At 48.1% G+C, this 25,058-nt stretch overlaps 2 protein-coding genes across 3 annotated transcripts in view; one reads left to right on the forward strand and one right to left on the reverse strand.

Moving 5' to 3' along the window:
* Positions 1 to 10,512: 10,512 nt before the first annotated feature.
* Positions 10,513 to 17,679, reverse strand: LOC132466330 (transmembrane O-methyltransferase homolog). 2 transcript variants are annotated; one of them, XM_060063508.1, is made up of 5 exons: positions 16,660 to 17,679; positions 12,246 to 12,495; positions 11,626 to 11,822; positions 10,727 to 11,126; positions 10,513 to 10,687 (listed from the first exon to the last, which is right to left on the reverse strand). In XM_060063508.1, exons 2-4 carry the CDS (start codon positions 12,493 to 12,495, stop codon positions 10,767 to 10,769), a joined length of 807 nt encoding a protein of 268 aa, XP_059919491.1. In that variant the 5' UTR covers positions 16,660 to 17,679; the 3' UTR covers positions 10,513 to 10,687; positions 10,727 to 10,766. The 2 variants fall into 2 exon arrangements, with proteins under 2 accessions (XP_059919491.1, XP_059919488.1); XM_060063505.1 differs by having other exon boundaries at positions 16,286 to 16,717.
* A 62-nt stretch (positions 17,680 to 17,741) lies between these two features.
* The window catches only part of LOC132466297 (LIM and calponin homology domains-containing protein 1-like), a 47,210-nt gene continuing 39,893 nt past the window's right edge, over positions 17,742 to 25,058 (forward strand). The window contains 1 exon segment of the mRNA XM_060063445.1: positions 17,742 to 18,125. Within this exon segment, the coding sequence (XP_059919428.1) occupies positions 18,018 to 18,125 (108 nt within the window). The 5' untranslated portion in view covers positions 17,742 to 18,017.

Consider the following 25,058-nt stretch of genomic DNA (forward strand, 5'->3'; position numbering starts at 1 on the left):
ATTGGACTCTCCGGCTCTGGGTGAGGCTGCACACCTGCTGCTCGTTGAGTAATCAGCGGGCAGAGGTTAGACGCACACGCTGCCTGGCAGTGGAGCAGCGGGCCATGGGTCAGCCTCTGCCCAAACTACAATAAACCGGTTCTAACCCACCCTGCGTCCCCGTCTGGAGCAGCCCACCAAGTCATCTAGCTGGCGGGATGACCATGATGATTGCAGTTGTGTTGTATTTGCTCTGTGGTGTCTTGTCCTGCTTCTGCAGAACAGAAGCTCCAAAGAAGGTCTCCTCTGAGGAGAACATAGCAGACCTCTCCAACACTCCCACCTGCTGTAGCAGGCTGCCGGTCAGCAGATTACCGTCAGCAGGCTGCCGGTCAGTATGCCCACTGCTTCCTCACTTCTTAACTGGCTGACTGTGTAAACAAACAGATGAGAGCGTGAATCATTCAGACAGAGCCAGATGAATATCAGACGACTGATCGACATCACAGAGGAATGCTCTTCACCCCAAACATAAAGTGCACTTAACGTGTGTGGTGTGTATGTGTGTGTCCCTCATCATTAGTCCAGTGTGTCAGCTCTCTCTCTCTCTCTCTCTCTCTCTCTCTCACATTAATAACGCGGGCGTCCAGTGGAGTTATTGTATCATAAACACCCTGACAATAGCGCCGTGGCCCTCAGAGGCCTTCAGACCGGTCCCTACGGAGTCGGAGGGGCCCCCGACTGACACCTCCATGACCCCATAAGTCAGTGTGAGCCAGGGGCCCCTGTCCTTCGCTCCTCATTGTCCTGCCTCCCAGGAGCCGCCCATCGGACGCAGAGTGGAGCTTTGATACACGGGGGGGCTGCGGGGCCCTCGGGGCCCGCAGGAATGCACCCCCATCCCCCTACCTCCCCCCTACAATGGAGGTGTCACCCATGAATGTGTTTACCGGCCCCGCCACACACATACACACACACAGCGGCTCCTGGAAGCCCCTGCACTACCACCGGGAAACCCCCGCGTTTCCCGGTGGTAGAGTACTTCCTCCCACTGGGTTCTGTGGGGGGGGGGGGGGAGGAGGGGGGGGTTTGCTAGCGACTGTCAGGGTTGAGGCTCTCAGCCTGACGGTGGCTCGCTGGCTGCCAGGCTGCTGCTCCACATGACGTAGCTCCAACCACATCAGGTCCATCAGTGGGTTAGTTAGTTAGTACGTTTGATAGGTAGCTATGGAGTTAGGTAGTAAGTTAGTTTGATCGATCGTTGTTGGTTTGTTTGTTTAGTTTTGATAGTCAGTTTTTCTGTAGACAGTTGGTTGGTGGGTTGGTTAGTTGGTTAGTTTTAGTCAGTTAGGTGTTTTGTAGACAGTTGGTTGGTGGGTTGTTTGATGGTTGTCTGGTTGTTCAGCTGGCTAAAAGATACTTTAAAGGAATAGAACATCTGATTGAATATTAAAGTAAATACTGCAGACTGTAGTATACACAGTGAGAGTTCTGCCTCCTGGTTCTGACGTGCAGAGGAACCGGCTGCAGAATGTTCCTCAGCGTTCCTCCGGTCCTCCGGGGCTGAATGATGCTTCGGTCAACACTCAAATATTAGCTTTGGACTCCAACAGGGTCCGAGCTCCGTGGACCTCAGGAGGACTGTACAGACCCTCTGTGTACCAGGTCCGGGTCTGGTTCCTCCCCCAGGCCAAAGGTACCTGGTTCAATCCCCACTGTCCAGAGACCCATAGCAGTCCTAGAGCCAGATGACCCCTCACCCCTACCTGCTCCATGGAGTCTTTGTTTTTCTCTATATCTATATATCTATGCGTATAGACATGCATGCGTATGTGTGCGTGCGTGCGTGCGTGCGTGCGTGTGTGTGTGTGTGTGTTTGTGTGTGTGCTTGCGTGCACCAGTGGTGGAACTCCAACATCCGCTCTCTGGTGCTCAGAGATGCGATCTGTTCTGTGGAGTACAATCTACCTGTTGTTCATTAGGTTACCTCTCTCTCCCTCTCTCTCTCTCTCTCTCTCTCTCTCTCTCTCTCTCTCTCTCTCTCTCTCTCTCTCTCTCTCTCTTTCTCTCTCTCTCTCTCTCTCTGTCTCTGTCTCTGTCTCTCTCTGTCTCCCTCTCTCTCACCCCCTGCTCTCTCTCTCTCACTCTCTCTCTCTCTCTCTCTCTCTCTCTCTCTCTCTGTCGCTGACTCTGTCTCTGTCTCTGTCTCTGTCTCTGTCTCTCTCTCTCTCTCTCTCTCTCTCTCTCTCTCTCACCCCCCGCTCTCTCTCTGCGAGCTTCTGCCATTGGCCGTCCTCAGTTTCCATGGTGACCAGTCTCTCTCTCCCCCCTGGGGGAGATGGGGGGGGGGGGGGAGAGAGAGACATGAGGAGATTCAGATAAATTGTTTCCTGATCTTGTTATTCCTCATTTCCATGTAAGGTTATGGTTCCACAATAAAGGAGAGGGGGGAGGGAGAGGGGGGAGAGGGAGAGGTTGGGAGGGAGAGTGAGACGAGACGAGAGAGAGAGAGAGAGAGAGAGAGAGAGAGAGAGAGAGAGAGAGAGAGGGTTGACATTAGACACTCGCTCCAGCTGTAGTGTCCTCTCTTAGGCCTTTCACACCAAAAATAACCAAGAGCCAGTTGCGGGCTGGTGCTAGGGCCAGTTCAAAACAGGTTCCAGCCTTATCCCAGTTATGAACCAGTTGGTTTCACACCGGCCAGAGCCAGCCATGGAGCCGGCGAGAGCAACTTCATGACGTCACAGCAAACGTCTCCGCTTTCCCAGCAACCCCCGCGCCTTGCCGGAACTGTACAATAATAATAAGAAGAACCCTCGCGCCGCCAGTTTCAAACACAACAACAATTTCGTCTTCAATTCAAATCCGTGTATGGTTCGTTCTTTGAATATTCCGATTTAAAACAAAATCAGAAAAAAACATTAACAGAGTAGTTTTTTGGTTTTTCTGATTTGGTTTTGAAGCCGAAAAAGGGCAAAAGGAATACAAATAAACGGTATTTTTCTGTTTTTTAAATCAAAACGGGAAAACTGAATAGTCAATCCGTGTATGGTTCGTTCTTTGAATATTCCGATTTAAAACAGTCGTTTTTTGTTTTTTTCTGATTTTGAATCGGAAAAAGGGCAAAAGGAATAAACAAATAATCAGCATTTTATTTGTGTTTGTGTGTTTTGTGTGTTGGTTTTTTAAACCCGAAACAGAAAAACAAAAATAGATACATTTATAGTTATAGGCTGCACCAGAAGGCAGAATGCAGCGAAGATAAAAAGAGCCAACCACCTAAACCAGCAATAGATTGTCTAATTATATTAAGCCTTAGTTATGGCCGCACTTGAACCTTCTGGTGATTTTATTCGTGAACTATTTGACACTGGAAAAACACACGACGCGATCAGTACCGCTCTAAAGCAATCTGGTGCCCCGAAGTGCTCCGCTATGACGGTGAGGAGGTTCTGTGTGGAGCAAAACCTTCGAAGAAGAAATCTAGTTTCCGATTTAGTTTCAGATCGTCCACTCGCAGACTAAGTCGCCGGCTCCCATGGAAAACAATAAAGCTGGCCATTGTAGAATAATCCGTGCATGGTTCGTTCTTTGAATATTCAGATTTAAAAAAAAATCAGAAAAAACAATTAACAGAGTCGTTTTTATTTTTTTCTGATTTGGTTTTGAAGCCAAAAAAGGGCAGAAGGAATATACAAATAAACTGTATTTTTCTGTTTTTTAAAGTCAAAACGGGAAAACTGAATAATTCAGTCGCTTGTTTTGTTTGCGTGATACTTAGATAAAACCGCAATGAATGCCGTGAAAAGGGCACGCGGATTAAAAATAAATACAGCTAAAGACGTTTCAAATGTTCCATCGAGTCTCTCGCATTCTACAATGGCCGGCTTTATTGTTTTCCTTGGGAGCCGGCGACTTAGTCTGCGAGTGGACGATCTGAAACTAAATCGGATACTAGATTTCTTCTTCGAAGGTGGTGCTCCACACAGAACCTCCTCACCGTCATAACGGAGCACTTCGGGGCACCAGATTGCTTTAGAGCGGTACTGATCGCGTCGTGTGTCTTTCCAGTGTCAAATAGTTCACGAATAAAATCACCATTCTATTATAGTCTATTGCTGGTTTAGGTGGTTGGCTCTTTTTTCTTCGATGCATACTGCCTTCTGGTGTATATAACTATAAATGTATCTATTTTTGTTTTTCTGTTTCGGGTTTAAAAAACCAACACACAAAACACACAAACACAAATAAAATCTGTGTATGGTTCGTTCCTTGAATATTCAGATTCAAAACCAAATCAGAAAAAAACAAAAAAACAACTGTTTTGAATCGGAATATTCAAAGAACGAACCATACACGGATTAAATAAAATGCAGTTTATTTGTTTATTCCTTTTGCTCTTTTTCCGATTCAAAACCAAATCAGAAAAAAAAAAAAAGACTTAATTGTTTTTTCTGATTTGGTTTAAATCTGAATATTCAAAGAACGAACCATACACGGATTTATGTCCATTATTTACTTCGGTGTTTTTAAAAATGCCGGTCTTCGTTTAGAAGACCATACACAGATATACCTTCATACCTGTGTATGAAGGTAAGGATAACCCCGCCCCCTGCCCCTGGCGTAAAGGCAGTTCTCGTTCTAGCCCAGCTCAATCCTGGGGCTGGAGTTGAACCGGTTTTTACAGGCCGGTGCCGGTTCTCTGGCGATGTGAAACCAAAACACTCCGAACTAGCTCAGATTTTGCGGCGGTGTGAAAGGCCCATCTGTGAACACGGTGCGATGGCAGTGTCGGCTGTAGAGACATGATTGCAGATAGAGTTTCTGTCTCCAGCGTGTTCCTACGTGCTCCTGCAGTGTGTGAAGGAACCTTGGCTAGATGGGTCTAAAGCCGTACAGTACAGTACAGTACAGTACAGTACAGTACTGTATTGTATGGGTCTGAAGCCGTACAGTATACAATTCTGTACAGTACATTACAGTACAGTACAGTACTGTACTGTATGGGTCTGAGGCTGTAAAGTACAGTACAGTACTGGACTGTATGGGTCTGAACCCGTACAGTACAGTACTGCACTGTACTGCATGGGTCTGAAGCCGTATAGTACAGTACTGTACTGTATGGGTCTGAAGCCATACGGTATAGTACAGTACAGTATAGGATGGGCCTGAAGCCGCACAGTAGAGTACAGTATTGTACAGTACAGTACTGTACAGTATGGGTCTGAAGCCACTCTATTGTGTTCTGCCCGGTCTAGATGTAACAGGAAGTGAGGTGGATCAGACTTCCTGCTGACGTACACTAAGCACCAACCGAAGGGATCTGTGTTATCTCTGCTGCTGCTCCACCTCCAGAGTGCTGCACCCGACACTGATGCAGTAGTCTATCTGAACACACACTCACACACACACACACACACACACACACACACACACACACACACACACACACACACACACACACACACACACACACACACACACACACACACACACACACACACACACACCGTTGTCCAGATCATTGAGGCTCTCAGGAGCCCGACCCCGTGACCCCTGGAGTGCCCGTTACCATGGTGACCTCAGCCTCGACGGGAGACCTTAACGCTTAGGTAACGTAGCGCTCTTCTGGGATTCCAGCGCGGGCAAATCCAATTAACGGCTCGTTAATGTTGTGGGGTAGAGGCCTGGGGTTAAATGGGGACCCAGGCTATTAGTGCAGTCAGTGGGAGGCCTGGAGTCTGTCCTGGTCGGTCTGACCTCTGACCACGGAGAAACCTCTCTCCTCTCCTCTCCTCTCCTCTCCTCTCCTCTCCTCTCCTCTCCTCTCCTCTCCTCTCCTCTCCTCTCCTCTCTTCTCTCCCCTCTCTCCTCTCCTCTCCTCTCCTCTCCTCTCCTCTCTCCTCTCTCCTCTCTCCTCCTCTCTCATCTCCCCTCAGCCACCAAAGGCTGGAGGGTTGGGCGGCTACACAAACAGAGTAAACACTAAATAATCACTGATGACAACAAACACTTTCCTCTGAAACATCCCAGCGTGGACGAGTCTTTCAGCTCCCACCTCTGAAAGGAGCATTGATTGACATTTAAATGAATCTGATTCCCCGCTCCGCATGCAAGAGTCGGAGTGAACAAAGCTTTTTATAAACCGCTCGCCTTAAAGCGCAAATTGAAAGCAGCGTTGCATTGTGGGATCGCTCTGAAAGGCTCCCCATCTGCTGCCGGACAGAAATGTCAACCCTGGTTATTAATAAAGCAGAACTTCCCATCGCTGTAGCGGAGCTTCTGCCGTTTCAGCGCCTGACTGTTGTACTTCCACACGTCGCCACCTCAGGGTCAAATCTGCATACTATGAATATTCGAATGAGCGTTGATCAGTAATCGGCTGGTGGATCGTTAGCTGACGGCGTTCACAGCGATTCTTTAAAAGGTGAAAGTGTCGGCCTTGGAGCCAAACCGGGTTCATTAACGACCCCAGAAACACTGCAGTTAGAATAAAGTGTGCGTGCGTGCGTGCGTGCGTGCGTGCGTGCGTGCGTGCGTGCGTGCGTGCGTGCGTGCGTGCGTGCGTGTGTGCGTGTGTGTGTGTGTGGGGCACACGAAATGCACAAATGAAATACTCATAAATACAGATACACAATAAAGAAACACAATAAAGATACTAAATAAAGAAGCACAATAAAGACACCACTAGTACTCTGCCAACACCTGCCTGGAATGATGTATATATATAGATATAGATATAGATATCTATCTATATACACACACACAGACACCTGTCTGCTGGGCTGCCAATTACCCCAGATGATGTCTGGGGGAGCAGGTGGAGGTGAGTGGGGTCGACCCCCGGAGCCAGCCAGGGGCCCCTCTGTGGCCCCTGCAGTCCCTCTCTTATATTTATAGACAACACAGACCCCAGACCAAGGAGCCCCCCGCCACCAGGGGTGGGGGTGGGTGGGGGCGACGTCGGATCAGGAAGTGCGTGGCATGTTGTGTGAGGGTGTGTGACCTCACCGCTGCTGTCATCCAATCAGGAGTTTTGGGGGAACTCGGGAGATGAGTCAGCAGACGCGACACGAAGGACAAAGGAAGTGTGGTGATGAACATGACAACATGTCGTGGTGCTTTCTTCGCTCTTCTCCATCTCAGGTTCCTGGGTGGTGTGTCTCCTCTCCATCTCAGGTTCCTGGGTGGTGTGTCTCCTCTCCATCTCAGGTTCCTGCGTGGTGTAGCGGCCGGTGTGAGGAGCAGAACCAGTTTGGGTACTGGGTGAGAGATGGTTCTGGGTCGAGTCTTCAGAGTGGTCCTCCAGGAGCAGTCCTGTAGGGGCTGCTGCTCTCCGGTCCAGGATAATAAGAAGATACCCAGAGAAGCATTTGGGCAGCTGGTTATAGCGGCCATTAGCCCTGGTTATAGCGACCATTAGCCGCTACCACTAGGAGAGCAGAGAGGCCTCATAACCCATCAAGTGGAACCGTGACCGAGAGACAGCGATGTCAGCAGAAAGAGGGGGGAGAGAGAGGGGGGATGTATAGGGGAGAGAGAGAGAGAGAGAGAGAGAGAGAGAGAGAGAGAGAGAGAGAGAGAGAGAGAGAGAGAGAGAGAGAGAAGGGAGAGAGAGAGATAGAGAGAGAGGAGAGAGAGAGAGGATATATAGAGGAGAGAGAGTTTCTACATGCGTTTCCTCTTGTGTGTCGGCTTAGACGAGGAGCAGGCTCAGCTCACCGAGATGAGATCAAATGATAGACCACTGTACACCTCGGACCCTCTTCATGGAGATGATAGAGTACTGTATACCTCAGACCGGCGGTCTCCATGGAGATGAGATGATAGACCACTGTACACTCAGACCGGGGGTCTCCATGGAGATGAGATGATAGACCACTGTACACTCAGGGGTCTCCATGCAGTCGGCCTTCAGTCTTGTCACGTGTCAGGGTCTCCAGCACGGTGGATCTTCATTGCGTGGATTTCATCTGCATAACAACAGAAAGCAGCTCGGCAGCGTCTATTCATGTGGCTCTAATGGGTCCTGATGTCTGCGTGCATAATATGGATATCAGTCATGTACATTCTATACAGGCTGCAGATCGCTCTTCATCTTCCTCTTTCAATCTCTGCACTGTTCTTTCTCTTTCTTTTTTCTATTGCTGTTTCTTTTCTTCAATCTCTCCTCTCCTCTCCTCCCCTCTCCTCTCCTCTTCCCCTCTCGCTCCTCACCTCCTTCTCCTCCTCTCATTGCCTCCTTCTCCTACCCGCTCATCTCCTCTCCCTCTCCTCTCCTCTCCCCTCCTCCTCTCCTTATTTAAGTATATAAGCCCTGTTTCTGTGATGGTGTGTGATCTGTGATAGTGTGTGTTCTGTGATTAGAGGCTCTTGTTCTGTGATAGTGCGTGTTCTGTGACAGTGTGTGTTCTGTGATAGTGTGTGTTCTTCTGTGGTCTATCATTTTCTGTAATTCGAGGGTCTGGTTCTGTGATAGTGTGTGTTCTGTGATAGTGTGTGTTCTGTAATTCGAGGGTCTGGTTCTGTGATAGTGTGTGGTCTTTGCAGATCAATACCTCCTCAGTGAGCCTCCCCAGCTGATGAGGCAGAAACACAATTGATCCATTACTAAAACAACAGGCTGCAATCTAAAGTACAATGTGCTGTGCTGGGATCCATATCACTGATGGGCTGAGGAAAACACCAGAAGGTCAGTGGAAACAGAGTGTTGTCCAAGTTTGGCTATTGGAGACTTCTTCAAGGCACTCAAACTCTGGTGTTGTTGGAACACGGTGTTTCTCCGCCGACACTTGGTTTGATGAAACTTAGGCTCACAGGCTGCTGGGGAATGAAATCAAAAGGATGGTTTACACACACACACACACACACACACACACACACACACACACACACACACACACACACACACACACACACACACACACACACACACACACACACACACACACACACACACACACACACACACACACACACACACACACACACACACACACACACACTCATGGGTCCCCATCTCTTGCTATTTTGAGCCAAAAACACATCACATTTAGGTCCTCCAAGACAAGTGTCATTAAACATCACATTGAGATCCTCCAAGTGTCATTAAACATCACATTGAGGTCCTCGTCAATGTCAAACATTTTGTAAAGAGGAAATGTACGTCAGTTGTGCAATTTTGTTAAACTTGTGGACATTTGAATTACACACATATTTCATATTTAATGTGAGATTATTGACTTGAAATCTACAATTCAGAGAGATTCTGTCAGAGTTCTAACTACGTCCAAACACAAAACACACATACTTAACACACACACACACTAACACACACACACACACACACACACACACACACACACACACACACACACACACACACACACACACACACACACACACACACACACACACACACACACACACACACACACACACAAACAAACACACAAAAAGCCTCTTCAGACCAGCCACAGACAAGCTTGGAATGGCTGGCAGGTTGTTCAGACGGATGTGTGTGTGTGTGTGTGTGTGTGTGTGTGTGTGTGTGTGTGTGTGTGTGTGTGTGTGTGTGTGTGTGTGTGTGTGTGTGTGTGTGTGTGTGTGTGTGTGTAGGGCGGGAAGCTGGGTCTTTTAGGGCGTGATTTATAATTGAGAGGTGTTTACATACACACACACAGTGAGCACTTCATGACCAGGGGGAGGGAGGGGGAGGGAGGGAGGGAGAGAGAGGGATGGGGGAGGAAGACCTCAAACCCTTTTAAATTTTAATTTTCCGGTGGTCAGGGAGGTAGGGGGTGAGGAGGAGGTGGGGGTGAGGTTCAGGTGGAGGGGTGTTGGGTGGAGGTGAGGGGCTTGGGGGAGACGTCAGCTGACGTCGCGGTGTGGACTCCAACCTCACTATTGAACAAGGAGCAGGAGGGAGTCAGCGCGTGCTGACGTCGCACCCAGCAGCGCCCCCGGCGGCCAACACGTGCAACCTCACGCCGACACGTTTCATGGTAAACAACTGGTATCTCTAATGAGGCTATGTCGAATTATCAGCCATGTTCCTCACACATGTCCGCAATATTTTAATAACCACATACTGTGGTGTTGTAACTGTTTCTCTGATTATTTATTAAAATCCCGTTTCTATTGTGGTCTGACTTAGAACCCGCATCAGATCAAGTCCCCGCCGAAGTCCCTCCCAAAAAGTCCAAAACGTACCAAATACATATGATATACAGACTTTATAACGACTACTCTTCCACTCTCGATTCATTCTGGCGTACCGCAAGACTTCGTCCTATAAACGTTATTCTCTGGCTCCCTCGTGTGGTGTGTTCGACTATTGCATTCACTATTTTGTAAAGAATATGAATCAATGAAATATATATTTCCACTTTTTGTATCTTATGGTCAGAATCTGTGGTACATTGAAGAGCAAAATGAATAACCGATTGCTGTCAGGCTTTTTCCTTCTCTGTTAAAATCCTTTAAAATTACAAATTTTTCCCATTTCTTTCGGAAGCAAAAAGAAACATGGAGGAAGCTGTATATTATTTTATGAACCAATTCTAATAAACATTTCACCAAATAAACAGAAATTTGTAAGCAAACATAGAACACAGAATGCGACATGTTGACAGCATGTTAACCGTAGTCGGTGAGTGAGGTAATCCGTAACACCAGATGACATCACAGGATGACATCACATGATGACGTCACAAGACGACATCGAGAGACAACATCACCCGATGAGGTCACCCGATGGCATCACCCGATGGCATCACCCGATGACATCACCTGATGACATCACCCGATGACATCAGGCTTATGGTCTCCTCCCGGTATTGGACCTCCATCATCCCCCCGCAGCCGGACCTGACGGAGGAGGAGTAGCTCTGGGGTCGCGACTCCACGTGTTCCAGGACCTCTTGCCGGACGACGGAGTTATGACCCCGGAACACCATCAGGACCAGGCACCCCCCGGGGCGGAGCAGCCCCCACCCCTCCAGGGCCCGCAGGTCAGGGAGGTAGTGCTGGGGGTCGTGGTCCATCAGGACCAGGTCCAGACCCCCCTCCTCCTCCCCCTGGTCGCCATGGAGAGGCCGCCTCAGCCCAGCGATGGCCTCGGCTGAGCTGCAGGTCAGTACCTCGAACTGGAGAGGAGATACAGAAGGCCTACTGTCAGAACACTTAACATGTAATTACACAGTACATCTACTATTATTACACTTAAAATGTTATAACACATAACATGTTATTACACAGTACATCTACTGTTATTACACTTAAAATGTTATAACACATAACATGTTATTACACAGTACATCTACTGTTATTACACTTGCAATGTTATAACACCTAACATGTTATTACACAGTACAACTACTGCTATTATAACACATGTAATAACACTTAACATGTTATTATCCTTAACATGTTATTGCACTTAACTTTTATTGTTATTAAACCTTGATGTTATAACACAGAACCTCTACAGTTATCTATTGATGTCATCACAAGTTATAACCTTTTATATAACTGTAGATTATATTACAACTTTCTATTCAAAAATATTTGAAAAAAATCGATTGGCTTCTTTAAACATCAGCCTGTACACACACACGCACACGTATCTGGGTTTGCTCCTCCCACCTGGTGGTGTTTGAACCCAGCCACCAGCACTAGCTCCTCCCCCAGCTCGGCGCTGAGGGGGTCCGCCTCCACCGCCAGCAGCCGCCCACCAGGGGGCAGCAGCCTCAGGGTCCGCACCGCGCTGTAGCCGCAGCCCAGGCCTAGCTCCAGCACGCGCCGCGGGGCCGCGCGCACCACCACCTCGTCCAGCTCCACCCCTACAGGACGGAAGGGGAAACGGTCAAGTCGGAAAAACATGGACGCTTACGCTAAACTAGCAGAACACGAATGTATTGTAATAATTACAATACATTACAATTAATAATAACTACGCAACTGTTATTACCCTTGATAAGATGTTATTACACACCAGTACATCTACTGTTATAACTCCACATGTTATAACACCTAATACCATGTTATAACACAGTACATCTACTGCTATAATACCACATGTTATTACACCTAATACAATGTTATAACACTTATAACATGTTAGAACACAGTACATCTACTGTTATCTACTGTTATCACCACATGCTGTTACACGTTATAACATGTTATAACACTTAATAATGTGTTATTGAATCACATGTTATGACACTTAATAACATGTTATAACGGATTACAACCAGGCCGACCTCTGACCCTCCCCAGCTCCAGGGTGTGGTGTGTCTCGGCGTAGAGGTCAAAGGTCTCCAGGACGCTGTCTGCCCGGCCATGGGTGCACTGGGAGAACACGAAGGCGTGGGTCCTCCTGGGGCACGCCGGCCCCCGCGCCCACCGCAGCACCCGGTTCAGAGCCCCCCGCCCCGCGGCCAGGATCCCCCGCTGACGGGCCAGCAGGGCCAGCAGGCCCAGCAGGGGGACGGAGAGCGGGAGCAGCCACATCTGGAGAGAGAGTGGAGGTCCGTGAGGTAAATCAGAGTGGAACACGCCCCCCGGAACCTGATTGGCCGCCCCGGGTGCCGCCCAATTTAACCTGGCAGTTGATAGGACCTTGGACATGTCAATCAAAATGAACTGTTTTCACAAGATAACACATGAAACGACCGAATCAAGACCTGTGGGCCTTTGGAGGTAATGCACACATATAGAGGAAGTACACAAATACTTATACAACGTTGTGTTAATATAGACGTAATACACACATACTTATGCAACGTTGTGTTAATATAGATGTAATACACACATACTTATGCAACATTGTGTTAATATAGATGTAATACACGCAACGTTGTGTTAATGTAGATTTAATACACACATACTTATGCAACGTTGTGTTAGATGAAATACACACATACTTATACAACATTGTGTTAATATAGAGGAAATACACAAATACTTATACAACGTTGTGTTAATATAGTTGTGATACACACATACAGCGTTGTGTTAATATAGAAGAAATACACACGCACACTTATACAACGTTGTGTTAAGATAGATGTAATACACACATACTTGTACAACGTTGTGCTAATATAGCAAACCGGTCTCACGAAAAAACGTGACACTGTCACGTTATTTAATCTATTGAAACGTGGTCAGGGACACGTGTTTTCAAAATGTTTGTGTCAAAAAACACAATTTTCAAACTCATGTATTTGAATTGGAAGTATATTTGTCGTGTCACTAAGCACGACTTCCAAACTAAGGTTCTGTCCGGGAGCGTTCTCCCTAATGTCCCTTAAAGGCACCCAGTGCAACTTCCGAGGCTTAAAAATAAACATTCAATTTCTAGTCTTTTTTACACGTAGTAAGTTTCAATAACTCCATACCATTACATACCGACATTTAAGCAGCAAAGATGAGACGTCGTTGTGTGGTGAGAACTGATACAAAATCGATAACAACAACAATGCCGCCATTTTCTTTATTTTTTGTAACCTACAATAAATAAAGCAGGCTTCCAGTCAATGGAAAAATGGCTTCTCCCCACCGGCGATTGTTTTTGTTTACGATTTTCTATCAGTTCTCACCACACAACGACGTCTCATCTTTGCTCCTTGAATGTCGATATGTAATGGTATGGAGTTATTGAAACTTACTACGTGTAAAAAAGACTAGAAATTGAATGTTTATTTTTCATTGAATGTTTACATAAAGTTGCACTGGGTGCCTTTAAGGAGCTCCGTACAGAACATTTATTGTTAAAAATTGTCTGTGATAACTAGGGTTGCCAACCGTCCCGTAAAATACGGAATCGTCCCTTATTTGGCAATTAAATGTTGCGTCCCGTATTGAACCAATACGGGACGCAATTTGTTCCGTTTTTCCATAAATGTCCAATACACATGTCTGTCACACACACAAAAACTAAATCTAACAATAATGATCAAAACAAAACACAGGGAATACTACGGTCAGCAAAATTGTCGCGGCGGGATCTACGCAAGACCCGCTCCGGTCATCTGTGTGTCTGCGCATGCGTGTGGTGGTCACGGTTGCCCAGCGACAGACACCACACACCGGCGCTGCTCACAAAACCTGCGCCTTTTAAAAATGTCCGCTACACCCGATACTCCACCACGTCCTCAAAAGCGTAAACGCGTGCAGAAGTACGGACGTGAGTGGGAAGACGCACATCCTTGGCTGGACAGCGTCAGTGGAGATGTTTACAAGGCAAGTTGTAAAATATGTCGGCGAGTGTTTTCAGTGGCGCACGGTGGGCTGTCTGACATCAGACAGCATGCAACAGGACAGCATGCAACCTTCTTCTCTGCAATAATATCCTCTCTCTCTTTGAGGAAGTTGTAAAGAAGCTGGAGAGTGATGAAACCACCTGTGTTGAGTTATATTCCATCATGGAAAACTTCAAGCAAAAGCTCACACAGAGACGAGATTAACAGTTCTATGGCTACTTAACTAAATTGAAGCTGCAGCGTCTCCGTCCACTTGATGCTGACATGGCAAGGGCAGATTTTACTGCATTCCTCAACACAGCACTCTCATATGTTGAGAAATGGTTCAACTTTTCGGAAGACTACTGGTTGTTCTCACTGCAACCTCTCTCTCTGCACCATGGCACCATGACCTTTACTGACATTGAGAGGGTGACCACCAAGCTCAACCTCATCCATAAAGTCAACATGGATGAACTTTATGATGAATGCTCCACAGCAAAACCCATTCTGAAGAGGCTCAAAGAAGATGCTGAAGATGAATGGAAGTCCAAAGGTGTGGCTGCCAGGTGGGTGGCTCTCTTTCGAGTAGCTGACCTGCCAAACATGCTGTCTATCACCAGACACATCCTGAGCATCCCAGCATCCACTGGATGTGTGGAAAGGATCTTCTCCAGAATGGCCAACAAATGGAGTGACTGCAGGAACAGGTGCTCCACAGAGCTCATGAGAAGTGAGCTCCTGATCACTCTCAACTTTGAGCAGTCCTGTTCAGAGTTTTACAACAGCGCTTTGAAAGACAAAGAGTTACTCAGTGCTGCAAGGAGTAACAAGAAGTACACCTGGAAAAATAAGTAACAGTTTTGAGGGGAGGAGTAATGTTGAGGGAAGGAGTAATGTTTTGCACTTTCTTTTTTTACAAGTGTTTTTGTTGTTTATTTGTACTGGTTTTTTTTGTAAAATTGTTCAAAGAGAGTCCCTATAGTTATGCACTTAAAAAGTAACATGAAGTTCCCCGTTCATTTAGTTTATATTTTAAAAGTTCATTGCTGCACACGCCACACAAAGAGATTTCATTCAAGATTTAATTGACTGCACTTTATAAGAGAATGTTATGTGGTAATAAAGCATTTCAAGATTTAAGTATGACTAATTCCTTTCTTGATCAACCCTTTACTAAAAACACCAGCACAAAATAAAACATACCACTGCTGCGGGCGCCCCGCCCCACAGGAGTCGGGCCCGTGGTGGGCGTCCCTTATTTTAATTTCTGAAAGTTGGCAACCCTAGTGATAACTAACAATATGACAGCTTTTTCCCACCCGTTTCTGCTTTCACCTTTGATTCACGTTTCAATAGATTAAATAACGTGACAGTGTCACGTTTTTTCGTGAGACCGGGTTGCAAATAGATGTAATGCACACATACTTAAACAAGGTTGCGTACACAAAATACAAAAATACTTATACAACGTTGTGTGTATAGCCTAGATGCAATACACACTTATAGGCGTTGTGTGATTATAGAATAATCACACACACACAGATACACAACAAGTTTGTGTTAAAGGCACCCAGTGCAACTTTCGAGGCTTAAAAATAAACATTCAATTTCTAGTCTTTTTTACACGTAGTAAGTTTCAATAACTCCATACCATTACATACCGACATTTAAGCAGCAAAGATGAGACGTCGTTGTGTGGTGAGAACTGATACAAAATCGATAACAACAACAATGCCACCATTTTCTTTATTTTTTGTAACCTACAATAAATAAAGCAGGCTTCCAGTCAATGGAAAAATGGCTTCTCCCCACCGGCGATTGTTGTTGTTTACGATTTTCTATCAGTTCTCACCACACAACGACGTCTCATCTTTGCTCCTTGAATGTCGATATGTAATGGTATGGAGTTATTGAAACTTACTACGTGTAAAAAAGACTCAATTGAATGTTTATTTTTCATTGAATGTTTACATAAAGTTGCACTGGGTGCCTTTAATATATAGAACCAAAACACACAGGTAACATCGTTGTGTGTAGCCTACTTCAGCACTAACCTCAGCAGACCTCGGCACGGCAGGAGGGAATGTAACAGGTAGGCTACAAACCCGTTATAGCAGCAGAGTCCTGGTACAGACCCGGTACCGCAGTAGAGTCCCGGTAAAGACCCGGTACCGCAGTAGAGCCCCGGTACAGACCCGGTACCGCAGTAGAGTCCCGGTACAGACCCGTTACAGCAATAGATCCCCGTTACAGACCCGGTTCGACCGGGAGCCTACCGCAGCAGAGTCCCGGTTCAGACCCGGTTCAGACCCGGTACCGCAGCAGAATTCCAGCAAAGAACAGGTACCGCAGTATTGTCCCGGTAGAGACCCGGTCCCTCACATACTCAGCTGTCACACACAACAGGACCTGTCTCCGGAGGACTCACCTGTCACTCACAGAAGTCCCACTTCAGACGGAGCCACGCGGGAAACCAGGAAACAGAGCGTCACCTGCAGAGAGGTGGGCGGGGTCACCTGCGGACAGGTGGGCGGGGCCGTTTCTGATGGATAATAAACCGTTGGTGTCGTAAACATATTGAGACCTTTTACTCTTTAACGGTCCATCATATGTCTTCAGGTGAGCCAGGCGAAGGGTTTATTATATTTAAATTAACAAATGTAGAAACATAACAGTAATCCATTATTAATTACCATGGTTAAACCGTCATTTTCCTCCTTGATCAATATTTCTAACATTTGACGGTTAAAACTTTAAGAAACGGCTTTGTTATCTAATCTTGGCCATCGAATGGTCTATACCTCGAAGTGATTGGCTACTACTGAGTTGTTGAATTTGTATTACTGACTGCTGCGCCCTTCACTCAAGTCAAAACCCGCCCACTCGTCATGCTGCGTTTCTCTGTTTGTCCACAAGAGGTCAGCAAACCCACAGAACTCAACCCACCACATGTAACTTTTCGCTTGTTGGATGTCTTCCACATGTAAAACTCTCCGTTGGTTGGATGACTATATGACGTCTCCTCACGACGTTCAACAGTTTATTTAACTGTTTGCCAGTTAACTGTTTGGCAGTTTCTGAAAAGTAATTTAAATAGGGCCTATGATTAAACAATTGAGTTGCATCTTAGAGTAGTTGCATTGATAACAACTAAATACAGTCTGATGTGAAAATAGGCTACGTTATTTCCTATCTTATTTCATATAGGGAAATCAATTTGGCCGAACTTATTATAACTTATATTTTAATTAACCAGAAGTATCTGTCGCAGTGCACGTGATCATATATAGTGTGTGTGTGTGTGTGTGTGTGTGTGTGTGTGTGTGTGTGTGTGTGTGTGTGTGTGTGTGTGTGTGTGTGTGTGTGTGTGTGTGTGTGTGTGTGTGTGTGTGTGTGTGTGTGTGTGTGTGTGTGTGTGCTCCTATTGGCTGCAGACTGAACGCGGTTCGGTGTAATTTTGGCCATCGGAGCGCATCGTACTGCGGTCGAGTCCAAACACACACGCGCACACACGCGCACACCGGGGAACGGAGCGGAGATAACGAGGCAGCACACACACCGCCAGGCTGCGACACACACACACACACACACACACACACACACACACACACACACACACACACACACACACACACACACACACACACACACACATACACACACCCGGACACGGAGCTGGGGGACGGGGTTTAGTGAGAGTAGTCTCGTGTTGGTGGATTAACGCGGTGCCCGGTCTCTCTACCCGGACCAGGCCGACTGCAGCTATCCGCACTCCTTTTCCCACAAATGGCAAGTCCTGTTTCTGAGGGAGGACCCCCGCAGCATCAGCACCCCCACCCTGGCCCGGACCCCGTCCCGGACCCCGCGGTCCAGGAGGCTCGGAGATGGATCAAGGTGAGTCCTGAGTCCCGAGTCTCTCTCCGTTACAAGTTGTTGTTTTGCACACCGTCCGAAGCGAGCCGCCCGTCGGCGTGTCGCCCTGTCACCTGTTGACGAATGACTGGATCCAGACCCCTTCCCGGCGGGACCTGTCACTCGGGGGCCCGCTCTGGACAGTCTGGACCAGTCTCCCGGGTTAGGGACCAGTCTCCCGGATTAGGGACCAGTCTCCCAGGTTAGGGACTAGTCTCCCGGATTAGTGACCAGTCCCCCTGTCTCGCGGTCTCCCGTGCTCCCGGGTTAGGGACCAGTCTCCTGGGTTACCACTGGGGCAGAAACAATGCCGGCGGGCCGTCATGTGCGGCGGATTGTTTCCACATCGCGAGCCGCGCGGACAATCGCAGAACAAACGGGGTTTTGTTCTGTGGGGAATTTCACCCTCAACCTTCGCGGGCGGCTCACTCTGCAGCGCCGGGGGGCTCTGCTGGACTGGGAGGTTCTGAGCAGGGTCTCGTTCCCAGTGTCACCTGTCACCTGGGACCTTCCCGGACGTGTTTAGTGGGTTTACGAGGGGTTGAGTCAGGGCTGAAACCTTCCTCCCCCGGACCTCTTTAGCACGAGGTTCCTGCGGGGCACGCAAGCTTAAAAAAGCTACTATGACCCAGAATCAGATCACAGAGGAGGCTCACAAAGTCGACCTCCTCCTCCTCCCCCTCCTCCCCCTGCCCAGGGGAGAGATCTCATTACACACACACACACACACACACACACACACACACACACACACACCTGAGCCCCCTCACCTGAGACACTTGCACACGCGCACACACACACACCGTGGTTTGGAGTGTATTGATGGATGAATCAGTTCGTTATCAGCACAGATTAAGTCCTCATTCGTTTATTGAAAACGTACTGAGCAGGCATGGGGATGGATTCTATTCTGAAGGTTAAAGTTCAAAGTGTCTTTAAGGGTTAAGGCGAGAGTTGCCGGGAAACACAAACATCCTGCTGCCTGTCGGCCATCTTCTCTGTGATTGGGGGGTAGGGGTGGGTAATGATGTCATTGACACCCCTGGGAGAGACACAAACGATCACAAACGCACGCACTCACACACAGGGTGGTGGAAGTCCTGCTCATTGAGTTGTGTTGTTGTCTAGTGGTATGATGTCACAAGACGGTTCAAGCCAAATGTCAGCCTCACGTCCCTGAGCAAGGCACTGTTGGTCAGTTGTCTGCTACGTTCTCTAGTGTCTCTCTCTCTCTCTCTCTCTCTCTCTCTCTCTCTCTCTCTCTCTCTCTCTCTCTCTCTCTCTCTCTCTCTCTCTCTCTCTCTCTCTCTCTCTCTCTCTGTGTGTCTGTGTCTGTGTCTGTGTCTGTGTCTGTGTCTGTCTCTCTGTCTCCCTCTCGTTCTCCTTCTCCCTTGCCTCTGTGTCTCTCTCAGCCCAGCAGTATCTTGTGTGTTGGTAGAGGGGATGTGATTCTCTCTCATGCCAGAGTGTATAACCTCCTCTGTGGTGGAAAAACGTGATAATCACTCTGGATTATAACAGGTGTTGTGTGATGCTGCAAGCCTCAGGTGTGTGTTGACAGTACACACCTGCAAACACCCAGAACACCAACATAGTTTTTTTTAGTACCTTTGCCATGCTGAGTCATGTTTTACTTTTTGTACTTTCACAACTCTCCGTCAAAGTTCACCAACTCCTCCTCATGAATCACAGTGAAGGACTGGTTACTAACGTAGCTACACATTGTGTGATCTGGTTACTAACTTAACTACCAATCGTGTGTTCCTCATGTCGTGTTTCTGTCCCGGTCGCATAGTTTTTGTCTCCACGGTAACACAATCCGTCCGACGCAGAACCGGATTGGTCGGTTTTATTCACTTTGGTCAACACCGACCCCCCCCCATCTCTTATGTCAGATGAATCTGCCGTTGTCATGTCTCCATGGATATGGACGGTCGTGTCAACAGTCCAGGTGAAAGGCGGACTGTGATCCAAAGTCTGGTTCTCCTCCTCAGGCCCGTCGTGCTGTGATGCTCTGTGAATCACGCTAACCGATCACCAGTTCAGACCAGTTCACCTGGGGACAGGTGGGCTGTGGTGCTGATGCTGCGTCTGTTACCAGGGCAACGGGCGTGGGGGAGGGCCAGATCCACGACCCAATCCTCTCACTTAGCATTGAGAAGATTGGGTCGTGACTGACAAATCAATCGAGGACACGCGACACTCAAATAACATCAACCATCATACCTCGGCCTCGGACACAGAGGTCAGCCAGAGGTCAGTCTGGTCTCTAGTGGTCTGAGCAGAGGGCCCAGAATCCTCTCTGAGTCACTGCTGTGGAACATCACACCTTACGTTTAGAGCGCTGTTCGTCTCGCTCTCCTCTCCATCAGATGTGTTTCCTCACACCTCAAGGTGAAGACGGAACACTCAGAGGGCTGTGATGTTCCGTGATGTCTTCACGTGTGTGGAGGAGGGGGGAGGGGGAGGGGGAGGGGGAGGATGAGGGGGAGGGGGAGGGGGAGGGGGAGGGGGGGAATGAATCAATGAATGAATGATTGGATGATTGGATGATTGGATGGAGTATCACCCATTCATCTCTATATCCAGAGGAAGACCGCTTGACGAGAGGTGGAATAACAGAGTGGTGTCTCCTCCTCGTCTCCTCCTCATTTCATCCTCCTCGTCTCCATCCTGAGACTAATCAATCACTCCTTTTGTCGGATTACACCAGGACAACACATTGATTATGGATTGAAACTGCCTGCTACAGGAGTCCGATGTGCTGACTAACGTCCGGAAGCTTATTAAACATGATGTTTGTGTTGTTGGTTGTTATTAGTGATTACTGTGAACCGTGTATACCGTGTGGTATACTACATACGACAGGAGGAGGAGGTGTTCTAGCCTGACGGGCAGATATTAGAAGGGCCGGTGTTCTAGAATGAGGAGGTGTTTGTTGAATCATCCTCCTGGTTTTTCCAGTGTTCTTACGTAACAGACGAGTGTCATTGTGTGGAGGGAACTCCCAGCAGCAGCAGATGCTGTCTATGTGTGTCTGTGTGTCTATGTGTTTGTGCGTTGTGTTAACTGGTGTCACCCTGACAGAGAAAGGCCTGAGTGTCTGACAAATCAGTTAATCCACAGGCCGGGATCTCCCTGCTGACAGCTGGAGCCTCCTGATCTGCATGACGGTGCACTGCCAAGCCAGCAGCTAAAGGGCTAGCACTGCAAGGTTAGCTAAACAGCTAGCTCCGCCAAACCTCTAGCAGCATGAGGTTAGCTAAACAGCTATCACCGCAAGGTTAGCTAAACAGTTAGATCCGCCAAACCTCTAGCAGCATGAGGTTAGCTAAACAGCTAGAATGTACCCACTGTAACCCACCTGTTCCTTAACGACCTGTCTCTGGACTGTCTAACCCCAACCTGCCCCTTGATGACCTGCCTCTGGACTGTCTAACCCCTATCTGCTCCTTAATGACCTGTCTCTGTACTGTCTAACCCCTAGGAGCTCCTTACCGACCTGCCCCTGGACTGTCTAACCCCTACCTCCTCCTTAATGACCTGTTTCTGTACTGTCTAACCCCTACCTGCTCCTTAATGACCTGTCTCTGTACTGTCTAACCCCTGCCTGCTCCTTAATGACCTGTCTCTGGACTGTCTAACCCCTACCCCTAGTGTACCAGATATGAGCTGAGGAAGACGGACCCACTTACCTCTTGCATACATATGAGTAGGCGTGGAAATCATGTTGCAATAAAGTCCTGTTGCCATGGTTATACCATAGAATATCTCGACATAGGAACTGCAACAAATTCTGCCAGTTTCTAGTTTAGGTGTTGAGGAGGAGTTGGTGGAGGAGGAGGAGGAGGAGGTGAATGAAAAAGAGGACTGTGGAGGAGCAGTTACTGGTGGTGGTGGTGGTGGTGGAGGAGGAGGAGGAGGAGGAGGAGGAGGAGTTGAGGTGGAGGAGGAGGCCACTAATCATAAGACACAGCAGATGGTTTGACATGCCAGCTCATCGCGTGCAGGATTAACATGCCGGGTGTGTGTGTGTGTGTGTGTGTGTGTGTGTGTGTGTGTGTGTGTGTGTGTGTGTGTGTGTGTGTGTGTGTGTGTGTGTGTGTGTGTGTGTGTGTGTGTGTGTGTGTGTGTGTGTGTGTGTGTGTGTGTGTGTGTGCGAAAATGAGGTTTGACCTGTCGATCACATGTCTGAGGAGCTCATACTGGTGAGACTGGTAGCGGTGTCTGTTGTCTAACTGGGTCGTCACCAGTGCGTGCCCATCTCAGGAGACCTGCCCTGATTCTAACTGTCTCGGGACAGACAGGTAGGCAGAGTGACAGACCTGCTGTTCAGTGAGAGACAGTCCTGCTGTCCAGAGAGGGAGAGAGAGAGAGAGAGAGAGAGAGAGAGGGTTCAGAGAGTCAGTGTGTCAGGGATACAGACATGCTGTTCAGAGACACAGGCTGACGGAGAGACAGACATGCTGAAGAGAGTGCGAGACGGGGTCAGAGAGACAGGCTGATGGATAGAGAGACATGCTTTTCAGACAGTGGACCTCCCCGGGGCCCTGGGTTACAGAGTGATTTGACAGTGAAATGATGTCCCTTCAACTCTAGGCTTTTAAAGGAGAACTCTGCATAACTTCGGCCAAGCAGAACAAGTGTCTTATTGTGGCGCTAAGTCGATGCATAGTGCTCTTAAGAACAACATGGCACCCGGGCATTGTTCTGTCTCATCAGCGGAGGAATGGAGCAGGCTTCTTTAGCAGGGATCTCAGAGAGAGAGAGAGAAAGAGAGGGAGGGAGGGAGAGAAAGAGCGAGCTCTAAAGGAATGCCTCCCCAATGCCTCGTTCATGTTGTGATGGAAGTGTTATTATCCTGATGACAGTAAGAGAAGTTCTCTGGAAAGTTACCTCGGCTGTAAAGACTGACGGCGTCTACCCACTGCACCGTCCGTCAACGGGTGGCGGAAGGCGTGGCTGACGGATGGGGGAGGAGTCTTTGCAGAGGCATCCGTCAGCCAAGCCCGAGCATACGCGATCTGATTGGATGACGGATCCGTCGCTGCCTGAAAAGTTGAACATTTTTCAACTTTCTCGACGGAGCCGACGGATCCAACGGAACGGATGGATCCACAATGCATTGCAGCTCCGCCCCATTCAAACTCGGGGTTACTACCCCCCCCTCAAATCTCTGACCTCATACACACCCACTGTCACTCACACACACACACACACACACACACACACACACACACACTCACTCTCGCACACATCCACACGTGCACATTTTCTGCTCTCTGCTGGTTGCCCCCGGCAACAATGTGGCTGTCAATGGCGATGGAAAGTGACAAATTAGTATTTCAGCTGACTGTGTGTGTGTTGCATGACACAGCATTAAGAATGGACCGGTACTTTGATTAAGAAAAGTATTGCTGTGGCGCTGTTACTGTGCTCTGCTCCTGTACTAGGCTATTGTGCTATGCTATTCTGATGTGCTACTCTGCTGGGCAACTGTGCTATACAGATAGGGGTTGCTACTTCCACTCTCTCTCTCTCTCTCTCTCTCTCTCTCTCTCTCTCTCTCTCTCTCTCTCTCTCTCTCTCTCTCTCTCTCTCTCTCTCTCTCTCTCTCTCTCTCTCTCTCTCTCTCTCTCTCTCTCTCTCTCTCTCTCTCTCTCTCTCAATGTGTTGCCTTTTGTTTGAGTGTCTGTGTGCATTCCTTTTTGTAAAACGGCATTGAGTACCAAGAATAGCGCTGTAAAAAATATATTATTATGCTATGCTAGTGTCCTATTATGCTACTGGGCTGTAATGCTGTGCTGTGCTACGTTCCTATGCCTTGCTCCTGCACTGCGGCCATTGAAACAAAGCCACAACTCCCCTCTTTAGGAAGTCTGGGTTACAAGGCGTTTATAAAGACAGACGCAGTTGTCTGATGTCGTTCTCTAGACGTTGAAAAGTTCCTAAAGTCTCTGGTGGTCCGGGCTGTCATAGCCCAGCCTGGAGCTCCGGCCCCCAGGAGGGCATAGCTCCAGCCCGGGCCAGCCCCCGCCCCCCTGGGGAGAGGCACAAAGGCCGGGCCCCAGGCCCCGGGAGGGGGGTGGGGGGAGTCCCATCGCTGGTAACCAGGAGTGACAGGAGCGCAGGTTCCCAGAGCCAAGAAGAGCCGGGCAACCCTACTGACTGACCCCTGGGCGAGACCTGGGCCAGGGCCCTCCACTGATGGGGTCCAGGAGCCTGAGACCTCTACACCAGATGTCCAGGGACCAGGGGTCTCATTTATAAAACTGTGCGTGGGATAGCTACTAAAAGTGTACGTACGCCCAAAAGCCAAGTTTTGCGTGCGCCAAAAAATATTCCGATTTATAAAACACTGCGTACGCACACCGTACGCAATCTTTTCTTTATAAATCACAGACTGCCTACAAGTGTGCACAGCTGAATCAGCTTCACGTTACGCCCTGTACACGCCCATTTTTAACCATAAATGGTCAATGCAAATGACCTCATGAATTCGATCTGCATATTAAACAGACTCAGATGCAAGTATTATGTCTTGTCGGAAACAATGGCAGAAGTACTGAGAAAAGCAAAAAAGCGAAAGTGGAGACACTTGTGGGTGAGATGGAGGCCCGAAAAGTAGTTTTGGGATTGCCAACAACAAAAAGCAGAGTGTGTGGCAACATGTTGCTGCAGCAGTGAACTCTGTCAGTAGCACGGAGCGCACAGTCCCAGAATTAAAAAAGAAGTGGTCTGACATAAAGTTACATATTTTTATGTAGCCTACCAATAAATCGTTATGGTCCCTAAAGACCCTCTCCCTCCGAATCCTGTCATTTGCATGGTCCGCCAGAAGTGCCATATGGTGCAGCATTACCACGGCGCTCACCTCTGTATTTATAGGGTTACGGTAATAAGACTGACCGTTTG

Source organism: Gadus macrocephalus, chromosome 10, assembly GCF_031168955.1.
Source record: "Gadus macrocephalus chromosome 10, ASM3116895v1".
In the NCBI taxonomy this organism is placed as follows: Eukaryota; Metazoa; Chordata; class Actinopteri; order Gadiformes; family Gadidae; genus Gadus; species Gadus macrocephalus.